At 37.5% G+C, this 13926-nt stretch overlaps 1 protein-coding gene across 4 annotated transcripts in view; it reads left to right on the top strand.

Annotated features, from left to right (window-relative positions):
• LOC148846643 (Transducin/WD40 repeat-like superfamily protein) overlaps nt 1-12290 on the top strand; it is a 61744-nt gene extending 49454 nt beyond the window's left edge. For 2 of the 4 annotated variants that reach the window (XR_016102244.1, XR_016102243.1), the window contains exons 9-14: nt 10031-10086; nt 11071-11128; nt 11210-11330; nt 11402-11509; nt 11611-11816; nt 11899-12290. Coding sequence is in view for 2 of the 4 variants with exons in the window: in XM_088955035.1 (XP_088811161.1) it covers nt 10031-10086; nt 11071-11128; nt 11210-11330; nt 11402-11509; nt 11611-11657 (390 nt within the window). In the remaining 2 variants the exon portion in view is untranslated. Of the gene's footprint in view, nt 1-10030; nt 10087-11070; nt 11129-11209; nt 11331-11401; nt 11510-11610 lie in introns of all 4 variants that reach the window. The other 2 variants (XM_088955035.1, XM_088955034.1) reach the window with 1 other exon arrangement.
• Nucleotides 12291-13926: the final 1636 nt, after the last annotated feature.

The raw sequence follows: 13926 nt of genomic DNA on the forward strand, positions 1-13926 counted from the left end.
TTTGAAAATGAATCTCTAGTCTAACATTTTTTTTTGTTTCTAATGGTAATGATATTAGGCATTCAAGTCCTTTGTTTTTTTCTTAGTGATAATACAAATTTTCTGAATTTCTGGCAATATTTTACAGATATTGACCACCTATCATTGCAAAGTATGGAGATACTGTTTCTATTCGTTTTGTTCATTGTCTTCTCGAGTGTGAATTTTTCATGCTCAATTAACATCATATAACCATGTATTATTGTTGAGGAGTATAGAAACAAGCTGTCATGAACAACCTCAATTTAATTTGGTGAGATTCAAGATATTCCTATATTTCTCATATAGCCATGTATTAGTATTGTTAAATCTGAATATTTTTCTTTGTCTAAGTTAAGGTAATACCATCTTATGGAAAGTTTTAACATGAGGTATCTTATCTTTAGATCTCTTCATGTATAACCAATTATAAAAGAAAAAATCATGAACAAATAAGATAAAGTATTAAAAGCTACCATCAGCAGGAATAGGGTATGGTCGCCATGTATTAGTATGCATAATATGGAATAAAGAACTTTTATTACTTGGTGCATGAATTGATAATTTGATATACAATATTTAGCCAACTAACATACTTAATACTAAAGATCTAAAATCAAAACAAACTTAAACAAATGAAGGGGCATAATTTTCAAGGACATGAATAACAAATGACCTAGACAAACATATTTGCCCTATTTTGAGACTTGCTACAAGTGATGAAAGACTGTAGAGATAGTTGTTAGTTGAGAAGAAAAACATCATTTTGAAAAGAAATGACTGTTTAAAAAGTTGCAGAAAATCAAAAGGAAGTAGCAGAAATCAGGTTTCAAGAAGAGAGAAGAAGAAGAAGGTGGCGGCAACTAGGGTTCAGAGAGAGAGATTTTCAAACATAACTTTCTCTCTTACACCCCTAATTCCATTTCATTAAGTTAAACTTTAATAATTTACAAAGAGGCCCCTAGTTGGGTAGAAAAATAAAAAACATAACACAAGAAAGAATAAAGCCCAATTTAAGGCCCATTACAACAAAGAACATAAAAATAAAAAGGATAAATAGCCTATGGGCCATTTGGCCCATCTTCTCTACACTCCCCCTCAAGCTGGGCATAGATGTCAATCATGCCAAGCTTGTTAGTATCATGCTGAAGTTTGGCCTTGTGAATGCCCTTGGTGAGGAAATCAGCTAACTGTCGTTCAGAAGTGATGAAAGGTAAACACACCTCTCTAGAAGCCACTCTTTCTCGAATGAAGTGTCTGCCAACTTCAATATGTTTAGTTCTGTCATGTTACACTGGATTGTGAGCAATGTTGATGGCAGCCCGATTATCACAGTATAACACCATTGGCTTATCATGCTCAATACCTAGTTCCTCCATTAAGGATTTAAGCCACAATAGTTCAGAAACTCCATGAGCCATGGCTTTGTATTCAACTTCGGTTGAAGATCAGGCAACAACTGATGTTTCTTGCTTCTCCAAGAGACAATATTACCTGCCACCAAGCTACAGTACCCAGAGGTAGAATTCCCTTTCCAAAGGAACCCTTCAAATAACATAGAATCCACTCTACTACTGCCATGTGAGTATCCCTGGAAGCATGCATGAACTGACTAATGCAACTGACAGCATATGCAATGTCTGGTCGAGTCATGCATGGATAGAGAAGTTTTCCAAGTAGTCTCTAGAAGACTCTCTTATCTTTCAACAATATTCCATCTGAAGCAGAGAATTTATGACTCGTATCAATAGGACTAGCAACTGGTCTAGCACTCATCTTCCCTGTTTCAGAGAGCAAATCAAGTACATACTTTCTCTGAGAGATAAGGATCCCATCATTGGATCTAGCAACTTCTATGCCAAGAAAGTATCTCAATTCCCATAGATCTTTGATCTCAAACTCTGTATGAATGAAAGATTTGAGATCATTAATCCCTAATATATCATTACCAGTCACAACAATATCATCAACATGCACAATCAGGTAAACGACCAAGGATCCTCTCCTCTTCACAAAGAGGGTATGATTAGACTGTGTTCGTATATAGCCAAAGCTAACAAGAGCAGCCCTAAACCTTTCAAACCATGTTCTAGGGGACTATTTGAGTCTATAAAGAGATTTCTTTAGCCTGTAGACCTTCCCTTTCATATCTGTTTCATACATCCCTGGAGGAAGAGACATATAAACCTCATGTAACTCTCCATTCAGAAATGCATTCTTTACATCTAGCTGATAAAGTGATTAGTCTGAGTGTGCAACCAGAGATAGCATAACTCTCACAGAAGTCATCTTTGCAACAAGAGCAAAAGGTCTCCAGATAATCAATCCCATATGTCTGTGTATAACCTTTTGCAACCAGCCTAGCCTTGTACCTTTCAATGGTGCCATCAACATGATATTTGATAGTAAAAACCCACTTACAGCCTATTGGATCCTTCCCTTTAGGCAAATCAACCACTTTCCAAGTGTCATTCTTGTGCAGGGCATCAATTTCTGTTCTCATAGCATCCCTCCATTCTGGAATAGTAAGAGCTTTTGACATAGACCTGGGAATTGGGTTAGAAGCAACAGAAGAAAGGTAGGCAAAATATGAAGGAGAGAGCAAACTATAAGAAAGGTGTTTGGAAATGCAATGTGCAGTACACTTCCTTTTTCCTTTCCTAATAGCAATAGTGATATCAAGGTTTGGAAAGAATGACTCCAAAGGGGATGTATCAGTACTTGTTGTCTCTTTTGTGACTGGAAGTGTGGGAGGCTCATTTGTTGAAGGGGAAACAATCTGCTCACTTCTGGTTCTCTGTCGTTGGTACAACCTGGGATTAAAAAGAGGACGAGGAGGTAAAGGAGGAGGGATAAGAACACTGAATGAGAATGAAATGACTGATCCTCCCTTGACTCATTTGAAGGAGGAAGAGTCTCAATAGAAGACTCAACTGGGACAGGAAGGGAAAGAGCAAACAACTATGACAAATTCTCTCCCTTTGGACAATGCCTCTCCTGAGAAGAATCATAAAAGGAAGAGAGCTCATCAAAGTTGACATCCATTGAGACATACCGAGTGCCAATCTTTAGATCAAAACAACAATAACCCTTTTGTGTGGGGGAATTGTTGGAAAACGTGGGGTTACTGGTTCAGATCTGAAAATAGAATTGTATATATTCCTAGGATTGTGGAAGGATTGATTTAGAAAGTTTTTCTTTCTATTTCTTTCTTTCTATTTTTGTACTTTCTATTTTTTCTTCTTTCTATTTTCTTTTCTTTCTATTCTTCTTTCTTTCTATTTATTGCAGCAACTTACTGTATAAATATGCAAATTGGCAATAGAATGAAACATATCAGTATTCTACCATTCCAAAACATGGTATCATAGCTCTAGGTTTGTCAACCTTGAAATTTTTTTTTCGGCCTTCATTGCTAGTTTTTTGTGTTTTTCTCTTCTGGCCTTCAGTGTTGATTTGTAACCAGAAGTGTTCCTTTATTCTCCTTTCCTGTTGGCCTTATTTTTCCTCCATTAACAATGTTCGACATGACTGCAACAAGTGCTCCCGTCCAAACCGATGAAGGAGCAATCCTCACACTGGTAATTTGTAGAATATTCAGGCAACATATAGACTGAATGGCCAGAATTACTTGAAGTGGTCACAACTAGTGCGTACCTATTTGAAGGGAAAAGGAAAAATTAGTCACCTCCTTGGAACAGGACCAAGGTTGGGCGAGCCAAATTTTGATGCTTGGGACAAAGAGGACTCCATGATTATGTCATGGTTGTGGAGTTCAATGACACCCGAGATCAGGATACTTGTATGTTTCTTCCCTCTGCAAAGGCTATTTGGGATGCTATTCGACATACCTATTCCAAAGCCCATGACGCTGCTCGTGTCTATGAGGTCAAAGTGAAGATTGTGGCGGCCAAACAAGGGAGCAGGAGTGTTACAGAGTATGCAAATCTGTTGCAAAATTTATGGCATGAGCTTGATCATTATTGGGTTCTTGAGACAAAGTGTGCAAATGATGCATTGATCTTGAAGAATTTTATTGAAAGAGATAGGGTGTATGATTTTTTGGTCGGACTGAATGCTGAATTTGATCAGGTCCGAATACAAATTCTTGGCAAAGAACAAGTGCCTCCATTGAATGAAGTCATAGCCCTTATCAGAGCTAAGGAAAGCCGCCGTGGAATCATGCTTGAGCCTAAAGATCCCGAAGGCTCAGCCATGGTGGCAAGGGGAGGAAGTTACAGTGGTTCAAAGGGTGAGAACAATCACAACTTGGCTCATGACACAACCACCCGTGACTCTAACGATAACCTCTGGTGCACCTATTGCAAGAAGCCCAGACACACGAAAGATCGGTGCTGAAAACTTCATGGGAAACCTCCCACATCCAGCAAGGAATTGGGAAATCGAGGAGTTTCAAAAGGAGTTCAATAGGCCCATAATGTCTCCACAACCCCGCAGCAAGAACACTCTAGTCAGGGACCATTTAATGATGAAGAAATTGAAAGGCTAAGGTGCTTCCTGAAATCCTTGAAACCAGGAAGTGGTTCTACCTCTCTTGCTTTCTCAGGTGAGTCTTTATCTCTAGGATTACATGCCTCGGCTAGTGTTTTTCCATGGATTCTTGATTCTGGAGCTACTGACCACATGACACCCTCTTCATTACATTTTCTCACCTATACACCCTGTCCTAGTAATAGAAAAATTTCTATTGCTGATGGTTCTTTCACCACAGTGGCAGGGATTGGGAATATTCAAATTAATCCATCCCTATTACTTAAAAATGTGCTTCATGTTCCTAAGTTATCCACTAGCCTTATCTCTATACATAAACTCACCCAGGATGTGAACTGCAATGTTGTGTTCTTCCCTTCTTACTGTGTATTTCAGGACCAGGATTCGGGGAAGAAGATTGGACTTGCTAAGGAAAGAGATGGACTCTACTACCTTGAAGCAACCGGCAAATCATCTCACACTGTTATGCATGTCACACACGAGTCATTCTTATCTACCTCCAATAAAGATTTAATTTGGTGTCATCATTTCTGTTTTGGTCATCCTTCATTTCCTATTTTAAAAACAATGCTTCTTTCCTTGTTTAAAGGAATTGATGTTGAAACCTTTCATTGTGATGTTTGTGAACTTGCTAAGCACAAAAGGGTTTTTTTCCCAATCAACAATAAAAGATCTTCAACTCCTTTTTATTTGATTCATTCAGATATATGGGACCCTTCTCAAATTCCCAACATTACTGGTTCCAAATGGTTCGTCACCTTTATTGATGATTGCACTAGGGTCACATGGATTTTTTCTTCTTAAGTCTAAAGCTGATGTGGGTACGATTCTTCCCAACTTTCATAACATGGTCCAAACTCAGTTTGGTGTGAGAATTAAAAGGTTTCGATCTGATAATGCTACATATTATTTTAATCAGAATTTGTCCCATTTTTTTCAGAAAGAAGGCATAGTGCATGAATCCTCCTGTGTTAACACTCCCCAATAGAATGGGGTGGCTGAGAGAAAAAATGGCCATCTTTTGCAAACCACCCGAGCCTTTCTCTTTTAAAATCAGGTTCCAAAACAATATCGGGGGGAAGCTGTCCTTACTGCTGCCTACACCATAAATAGACTACCATCTAAAGTTCTTGACAACCAAAGCCCAATACAAGTCCTTTCTCAATTTTACCCTGATATTCGAGCCTCAAATAATCTCACACCAAGAATTTTTGGCTGCACTGCCTTTGTTCATGTCCATAATAAGGGAAAATTAGACCCACGAGCAATCAGGTGTCTTCTTGGGATATTCCCCAACTCAAAAAGGTTATAAATGTTATCATCCAGCCACCAGAAAATTCTACACCTCCATCGATGTCACATTTGAGGAAGGAAAATCTTTTTTCACTCAACCTTTTCTTCAGGGGGGGCCCTCATTAATGGAAGATAAGGCCTCGGATCTACTCTCCCTAGATGTATTACCCTCCTCACAGACATTAAATCGTCAAGAATCACATCCCTCTGAGTCACATTCCCGAGTCTCAACAAGAGTCAAACAACCCGACCATTGAACCAAATTCGGACACTGTTAACCCCACGAATGATGTGCATGATAATGTGAGATATATGCATGTTTACTCTAGGAGGAAAAATCCAGATCCTCAACCTGTGCAAGTCCAAGATTCAACTCCTAATCCTGGAACTGAGGGATGCTTAGAACCTGAACCTACACCTTCACAGTCTAAGTATGAGTATGACCTACCTATTGCACTTAGGAAAGGAACCAGAGAATGTACCAAACACCCATTGTACCCTTTAGCCAAATCTGAACCTACACCCATTGTACCCTTTATCTTCTTGATCAGTCTCCAACGCTAGGGTTAATGTGTTAGTTTGAGTCTTGTCATTATGAGAAACTAAGTTGAAATTATGGCATTATTGTCTTGGGCATATGTGTTTTGGTTCACTAAAGTTTTTGCTTCCTAGTCTGTTTGAGTCTATGTCTAGTTATGGTCTATAGTGTGAAGTTTGTTGACTATCAAAGCAATGTAGCATATATTGCAAGTAGCAAAAGAAGTAATATTGCTTTTCATTTAATACATTTTGATGTTTGAGGACCTTATTCTACTCCTTGTATGGGTGGCTACAAACACTAAATTCTCAAATCTGACAATGCCAAGGAATGCTTCAAGAAGCACTTGCAAGCTTTCCTTGAAGAGAAAGGGGTAATTCACCAGAGTTCATATCCTCAAACTCCCCAACAAAATGGGGTATTTTACAAAGAAAAAATAGACGTGGTTGAAGTGGCCAGAAGATTGTTATTCCAGATGCATGTTCCAACTTGATTTTGGGGGGATGTTGCCTAAACAATTGTATATCTTATTAATGGACTTCCCTCATTGGCCCTTCATCTCCAATCTTTTCACCAACTTCTTTTTATTGAAGAAAATGCCTTCCACCTCTCTTTCAAGGTCTTTGGGTGTGTCTGTTTTGTCCATGACATGAGTCCTTCTAGGTTGAAATTTGACCTAAAGTCTATCAACCGTGTTTGCTTGGGATATTCTTTAGTTCAAAAAGGGTACCACTGCTATGATCCTTGTTCTAGTAAGAGATATGTGTCCAAAGATGTCACTTTCTTTGAGTCTACTTCCTTCTCCTTCTCTCGCGTCCTTCTCTTCAGGGGGCTAATGTTAATGAAGATCAGACTCCTTTTTACATGCCTATTCCTGTGTCAGCTACAACTGATACTGTTGGTCCCTCTTCTTCTCCTCCTTCCTGTAGTAGTGCTCATCCTTTGCCTCCTCCTATTCCTTATTTTTGGCACTAGTGGTTTGTTAGACCAGAAAAGAGGATGACTTTGGAGATTGAATGTCCATTATAGTCTAACTCCCCAGACATCGACAATTTGGAACCTAGACCTCTTCTTGTTTCTGATGCTTGTGTTGAATTTGTTACTAAGCCTCCTAATGTGAATTATGACATTGACCTCCCTATTACAGTTTGTTAAGTGAAAAGGACATGCGCTAAATATTCTATATCAAATTATGTCTCTTATGATACCTTATCACCTTCTTATTGTGTCTCTGTCTTTGCCATTTCTTCTGTTTTAATCCCTTACAATCTCATCAGGGCAGTATAGTTTCCTCATTGGAAAGATGCTATGAATTAAGAGATGAAGGCCCTTGGAAAAAAACCAAACATGGCAAATTATTTCTCCTAGAAGGTTAAGTTCCTTTTAGATTTAAGTGGGTATTACACTATGAAGCATAAAGTTGATGGCTTAATTTAAAGGTGTAAAGCTTGGCCCTTGTATCAAATGGATGTTAAGAATGCCTTCCTTAATGGCAACCTTTAGGAAGAGGTTTACATGGATCTTTTCTCCAAGAGTGAACATCTCAGGAAGTGAAGGAAAGGTATCCCGCTTGAAGAAATCCCTTTATGGCCTTAAACGATCACCCAGAGCTTGGTTTGACAGATTTGGAAAGGCAGTCTTGAAAATCAGCTTCATACAATCTCAAGATGACCATACCTTGTTCATAAGGAGAGTTAATAGCCATGTGATTATGTTGATAATATATGTCAATGATATTGTTATCATAGGGGATGTGTCTCAAGTATTGCTGAATTGAAGTCTTTCATTGCTACTGAATTTGAAATTAAGGATCTTGAACTTCATGGGGATTGAGGTTGCAAGGTCAAAAGGGGCATTTATATTTCTCAAAGGAAGTATGTTCATGATTTGCTTCAAGAAATAGGAAGATTGGATTGTAAGCCAGCTAAAACTCTAGTTGATTCCAATCATAAGTTGGGAGGTGATGATGGAGATGTTCTTCCTAACAAAGGTATGTATCAAAGACTTGTTTGTCGCATTCTCTACTTATGTTTGACTAGACCTTATATATCATATGATGTGAGTGCGGTTAGTTAATATATGAATAAGCCCAAATATTCTCACATGCAAGTAGTGAATCAAATATTTGCCTATTTGAAAGGGTGTCCAGGAAAAGTATTGTTGTATTCTTATCATGGGCATCTCAAGATTGAGGCCTACTTTGGTGCTGACTGGGTAGGTTCTATTGATGATAGGCACTATACTTTTGGTTATTGTACCTTGGTAGGTGGTAACGTTGTATCTTGGAGAAGAAGCAATCTGTTGTGGCCCGATCAAGTGTAGAGGCAGAGTACAAAGCCATGGATCATTGAGTTTCTGAATCGTTATGGTTGAAACTTTGTTGATAGAGATGAGAGTACAAATTGATACTCCAATGATATTATATTGTGATAGTCAAGCTGCCATAAACATAGCCTGAAATCCTATTCAACATGATCGTACAAAGCATATAGAGGTTGACAGACACTTCATTAGACAAAGAATTGCAAGTGGAGAGATTTGTTTACCTTTTGTGAGGTTTGAAGGTCAACTAGCCGATTGAGGGGGAAGCTGGGAAAGTTGGGCATGATAAATATATATGCTCAGCTTGAGGGGGAATGTTGAGTGTAAGGGAATTTTCGTCTTTCTATATGTTTTTGTATCAGGGTGTCTAGTTATGGGCTTTTTTGTAATTTGATTATTATGTTCAGATACCATGTTTCTGGGTGTGAATAGTAACAAACCTCTTCTTCTCCTCCTCTTCTTTTGTTTTCTTCTTTTCTTTCTTTCTTTAATCTTTATGACAATATTTTGTAAATATACCCATTAGAGAACCAAGTCCTGCAACTTTCTTGGATTCTTGACTAGTCTCAAGGAAATCATCTCCCATAATAATAAAGATTTAAAACACCCAAAGATTTTCTACCTGATTCTTCACTAACAAGCTCTCTGCTCACACAACTCCTGTAGAGTAAAGAGGGCAAACACTAACTTGACAACATTGCCGACAGGCCAAATCGACATAAACAGCCACCACAGAACTAACACAATCATTGGTGCATTCATCATATTTTATATATTAAATACTGGATTGACCATACTGCTTTTGATACTCATACATTACATAGTGTCAACAAATGGTACTTCTCTTTCTAGTAAAGTTCACCACTTTATTCATTCCTAATTTTGATCTAATATTTGGTTCTTCTAGTTAAACTGTTCCTTGGACATACACAATCCATTTAGCAGCCAATAGCCCAGGCTTCAGACACTTTTAAATTCCTTTATTGCAGGCCATCCAAATTTCAGATAATTATGCCTGTAGTGTAGACCAAGGCTACGTCTAGTTTTTGAATAATGAGTTTTGAGCTATTCTTTTTTGAAGATAAATTTTTAGCTCCAAAGAATCAATTCTTAGAATGAGTTTTAAGCCCGCAAAAAGGAATTGGTTCCAGCAATTTCTGTACATCCAAACTAAAAAATAATTCTTAAAATCGCGAAGTTCGTCAGAATGAATTCTCTGAAAACATGCCAAATGCTTGCCTAAATTGTCGATTATATTTGATTTATCACAAAAATACCTGCTCGGAGCAGTTCTTATTACTGAAATCTTGCGTACAAATGAGTATATCTGAATTTTGTGCTGTGCAGCTCAAAGGAAATATACATCCATCATGCACCATTTTCATGCCTTCATCTATTTCCAGGTCAGTAGAATGTCACTTAAGTTACATTTCTATTTTGTCTGCACATTTTTAGGAGAAAAATGTCTAGTGGTGATAATTTATTGTTGTTTAATCATCATCATCATCATCATATAAGCCTTGTCCTAACTATATAGGTCCACTACATGAATCTTGTTTCACCAGTTGATTCTGTTTAGTGTCATATTCTTTGGTCTGCGCCTCTAGCCCCCTCAACTTGTAACATATCACTTCCTCTTACAGGTTTTGTAGGCAGTTTGCTCTGCATTTGATCAAACCATCTTGGTTTACTTCCCTCATTTATCACCTATTGGAGCCACTCCTAGGTTCCCTCATGGTTCAAAGTATCGATATGCCTCTGTGTATCAGCAGAGGCGTATCAGTACTTTGAACCACGCGGAAATATGATTTTTTTTTTATTTTGTTTTCAAATTTTGGTTTTTGGGGAGTTTTTAACCTATATTTTTCATTAAAAAATAATGGGGTCCTGAAACACCTGTAAGCAGGCATATCGGGACCCAAAAGACATGATACGATATGCCCGATGGCCGATATGGGGCATATCGTATCGATTTTTTGAACCTTGGGTTCCCTTGAATAAGTTAATTTCTCAACATTCAAATGTGTGCCCCACTCATTTTTTGGACATGTTGGTTCTTGGCTGCCCAACACTCTTCTCCATATAGCACTTCTGGCCTTACAACTGCTTTAAAGAATTTTCCTTATAGCTTAAGTGGTATTCGCCTGTCACATACGACTCTAGATATACCCATCCATTTTGCCCATCCTATTCTAATTCTACCATCCTCATCAATGTCTCCCTTATAATGGATTATTGAACCAAGGTAACGGAAGAAGTCACATAGAGGTATTTCTTTGTATCCAATCCTAAGGGCCCCACGATTTACTCCTATTATTATTAAATTTTGTTGCTTTGATTTATTGTTGTTTTGTATACATTAACTAAATTTAAGTTTTGACTTGTAGTTTGGTATCACTTCAATCCTATGATCAATACTTCTTAGCAAGCTCTATGGATGGATCGGTGAGCTTTCATCTCAATATATTTGTTTATAACCGATGTGAAGTTTACATGTTTATTGAATCCTTCTTGCTACATTTGCAGATCAACCTCTATGATCACCGCCTTCTCAAGAGAGGAGCCATTCAATCTTATGAAGGGCATGTAAATTCGCATACACGTATACAACTTGGAGTGGATCCATCTGAGAGGCTTGTCTTATCAGGTGCATAACATTGATTGTAATCAATACGTTTTCCATTTTTCTAAAAGCTTAGATTCTAAAATACTTGTTAGGTGGAGAGGATGGTAATTTACGTATCTGGAGCATCAAGACTGGTGAGATGCTATTTAGGAATAAGATCTCTAATTTGGTTCCTTCAACAGTGTGCTGGACAGGATCTGGTACAGCCTCTTACTGGTCTCTTGTGCTTAGCTTTTTATGGTTGGTGTTTGTTGCTGTCCATTTTTTCTTAATGTTTAACTTTTCAACTATTTTTGTATAGGGGCATGGCTTGGATCACATGAAGGAATAGTTTTCATGCAAGGGTAACTTTGAAATATGAATGCTAATGCAAAGTGAATAGCCAGTGATGACCTGCTATTACAAGGTAAAGTTTCTCGTCGAAATGAATGAGCAGCATCTCTTCTGTTATCTGAATGGAAGAATCCAAACCCCTACTGCAGAGGCCCATGTGGGTTAATTCATTAGGTAACTTCTGGCTCTTAATTTTGTCATAACAAAGAAATGGGGGTTACCTTTGAATGCTCCAATATTCTCCTGTTTTCTGTAGCTCCATCATAGTTGCTTCATGACATTACCAAGGCTCTTCTAGTTTCCAAGATAGAAAGCCCATGTTTGTTTGCAATCTGAATCTTAAAGGGCTTTCCTTGCAATGTGAGATGGACCTTCCTAAATGAAGAAAGTTTCCATGGCATACATCCGTTGATTTCTCAGACACCAAACAGATTCTTGAGGGGACACTTCCATATATGACTTTTTTCCCCTTATTTGTGACATAAACGAGCATCTGATGTAAATAATGAATTCCATCTTTTCTTATTGAATGTTGTGTGATAAAGATAAAACTTTTAGATTTGGTTATGCAATCTTCTACTTGTATATGATATAACTTACATGATACATAATTTTTTCAATAGTAAGTGCAATTTTGGTTGACCTCAGATCCAAGACACATTTTATGTCTTCTTGCCAAGTCAGACTCCTGGACGCATCAGATTCCAACTGCTGTCTCGGTTTCCATGCTATACTATTTCTTCTTATGTCTTCTGATGGTGGAAGCAGTCCTCTAACCAGTTGCATTTTTCTTTTTCTAGTTCTGAGTTTTATTGGAAAATGAAAACAGGATTTATCTGGCCACATCCCAATTTTTTATAATCCAGGCACATCCCAGTGAAAATCAAAAGATAACCTGTTTATTATTATAAAATTAATTAACAAGGGTACACTTCGCTCTATATGAAAAATGTGGGATGTGGCAAAATCAGTACCTAATAAAAAAGACCTATTCCTTTAGCTGAGTCTTTTCTTGTGATTCTTTCACTTTTTCATCCCAAGGTATTATGTTGAAAAACCTACAGAGTTACATTTGGGTTTTGAAGTTCCTACATTGCAGTTGATAATTAGAAATTTAGAACATTGTAGAAAGATAAATGAAAATATATTTTCCAATAAGTATCAGGGAAAAAAAGTAATTTTTGTGAAAATCAATATGAAATATTTTCCAGAACAAGTCTTACTCCTACTGGTGCAGTTGTGCCCTGTGCCCGTCATTTATTAGGCCATGGGCCATGAATACAAGAATAATCCTAAGTTCCTTAATTGAAAGGTTTGGAATTCTACAAAAGAAAAAAAAAAAGAAAAGAAAAAATCAAAGGTTTGGAGTTCGTTCTAACTTCTGAAGTTGGAGGTCCTTTTACAAATACTGATCCTATGACTTGACCTATTTCGTTTCCCATCCACCTACCATGTACAATTGAAATAGGGAGGAAGCGTGGAACTTAGGGGCAACCTATGATGGGATTGCATTCTAGTTACTTATTTTGACTTTGATTTCCCGTAGTCAGGATTATATGCTAGGTCTCTGCATTATAGAGATGTGCCTGTAAGAATTTTTCATCAATCATCCATGGCTATTCAAGCACGTGAAACTTAGTTAGTCATATATGAGAAAGCTTTTGGTCCACAGCTTGAAAGTGGTCGTTGAGGTCTGCTCAAATTAGCCAGGTCATGGCTCGATTTGCTGTGTAAAAGTTCACAGTAAGACATGAAAAACACCCGGATATGTTGATAATGCATGCCCATAATTAACATGTAAAATTAGATATTTGTATGGATTTTGTTCCTGACATCTCTTACTTTCTAAAAAGCATTTACAAGCGAGACCAAACTAGATTTTGTCGATTTCATATTTACTGTCTTTAGTTGTGATCTTGTCACTCTTTGCCCAGTATACAAAGAAATGTTGAAGAGCCGGGGTTAAGCTTTTGATGGTGAAGCATCATTCTGTACTCCTTTGTTTAGTGAATTTTAAACTTTAGAAACTTTTGTAACAAAGAATCAACCTTCCTGCCCCAAGGAGAACTGTAGCTATCAATCAAAGATGACCCCATTTTCAGTCCTAGTCATTTAAAAAAAAGAGACTATGTTGCGTCCTTGGTAAAGTAATAATAATCTAATTCATTGCTTTCCCGGTAGACCATCCATTTTAACTTTTGCTAATCTTCAAATCAAAAGTGAACTAAAGTGTATGTGATTAGTTTCTTTTTATCATCATTTTCTAAATAACAGATACAATAAA

The sequence above is a fragment of the Nelumbo lutea genome, chromosome 7, assembly GCF_056320005.1.
Source record: "Nelumbo lutea isolate HS-2025 chromosome 7, American lotus-T2T, whole genome shotgun sequence".
Lineage (NCBI taxonomy): Eukaryota > Viridiplantae > Streptophyta > Magnoliopsida > Proteales > Nelumbonaceae > Nelumbo > Nelumbo lutea.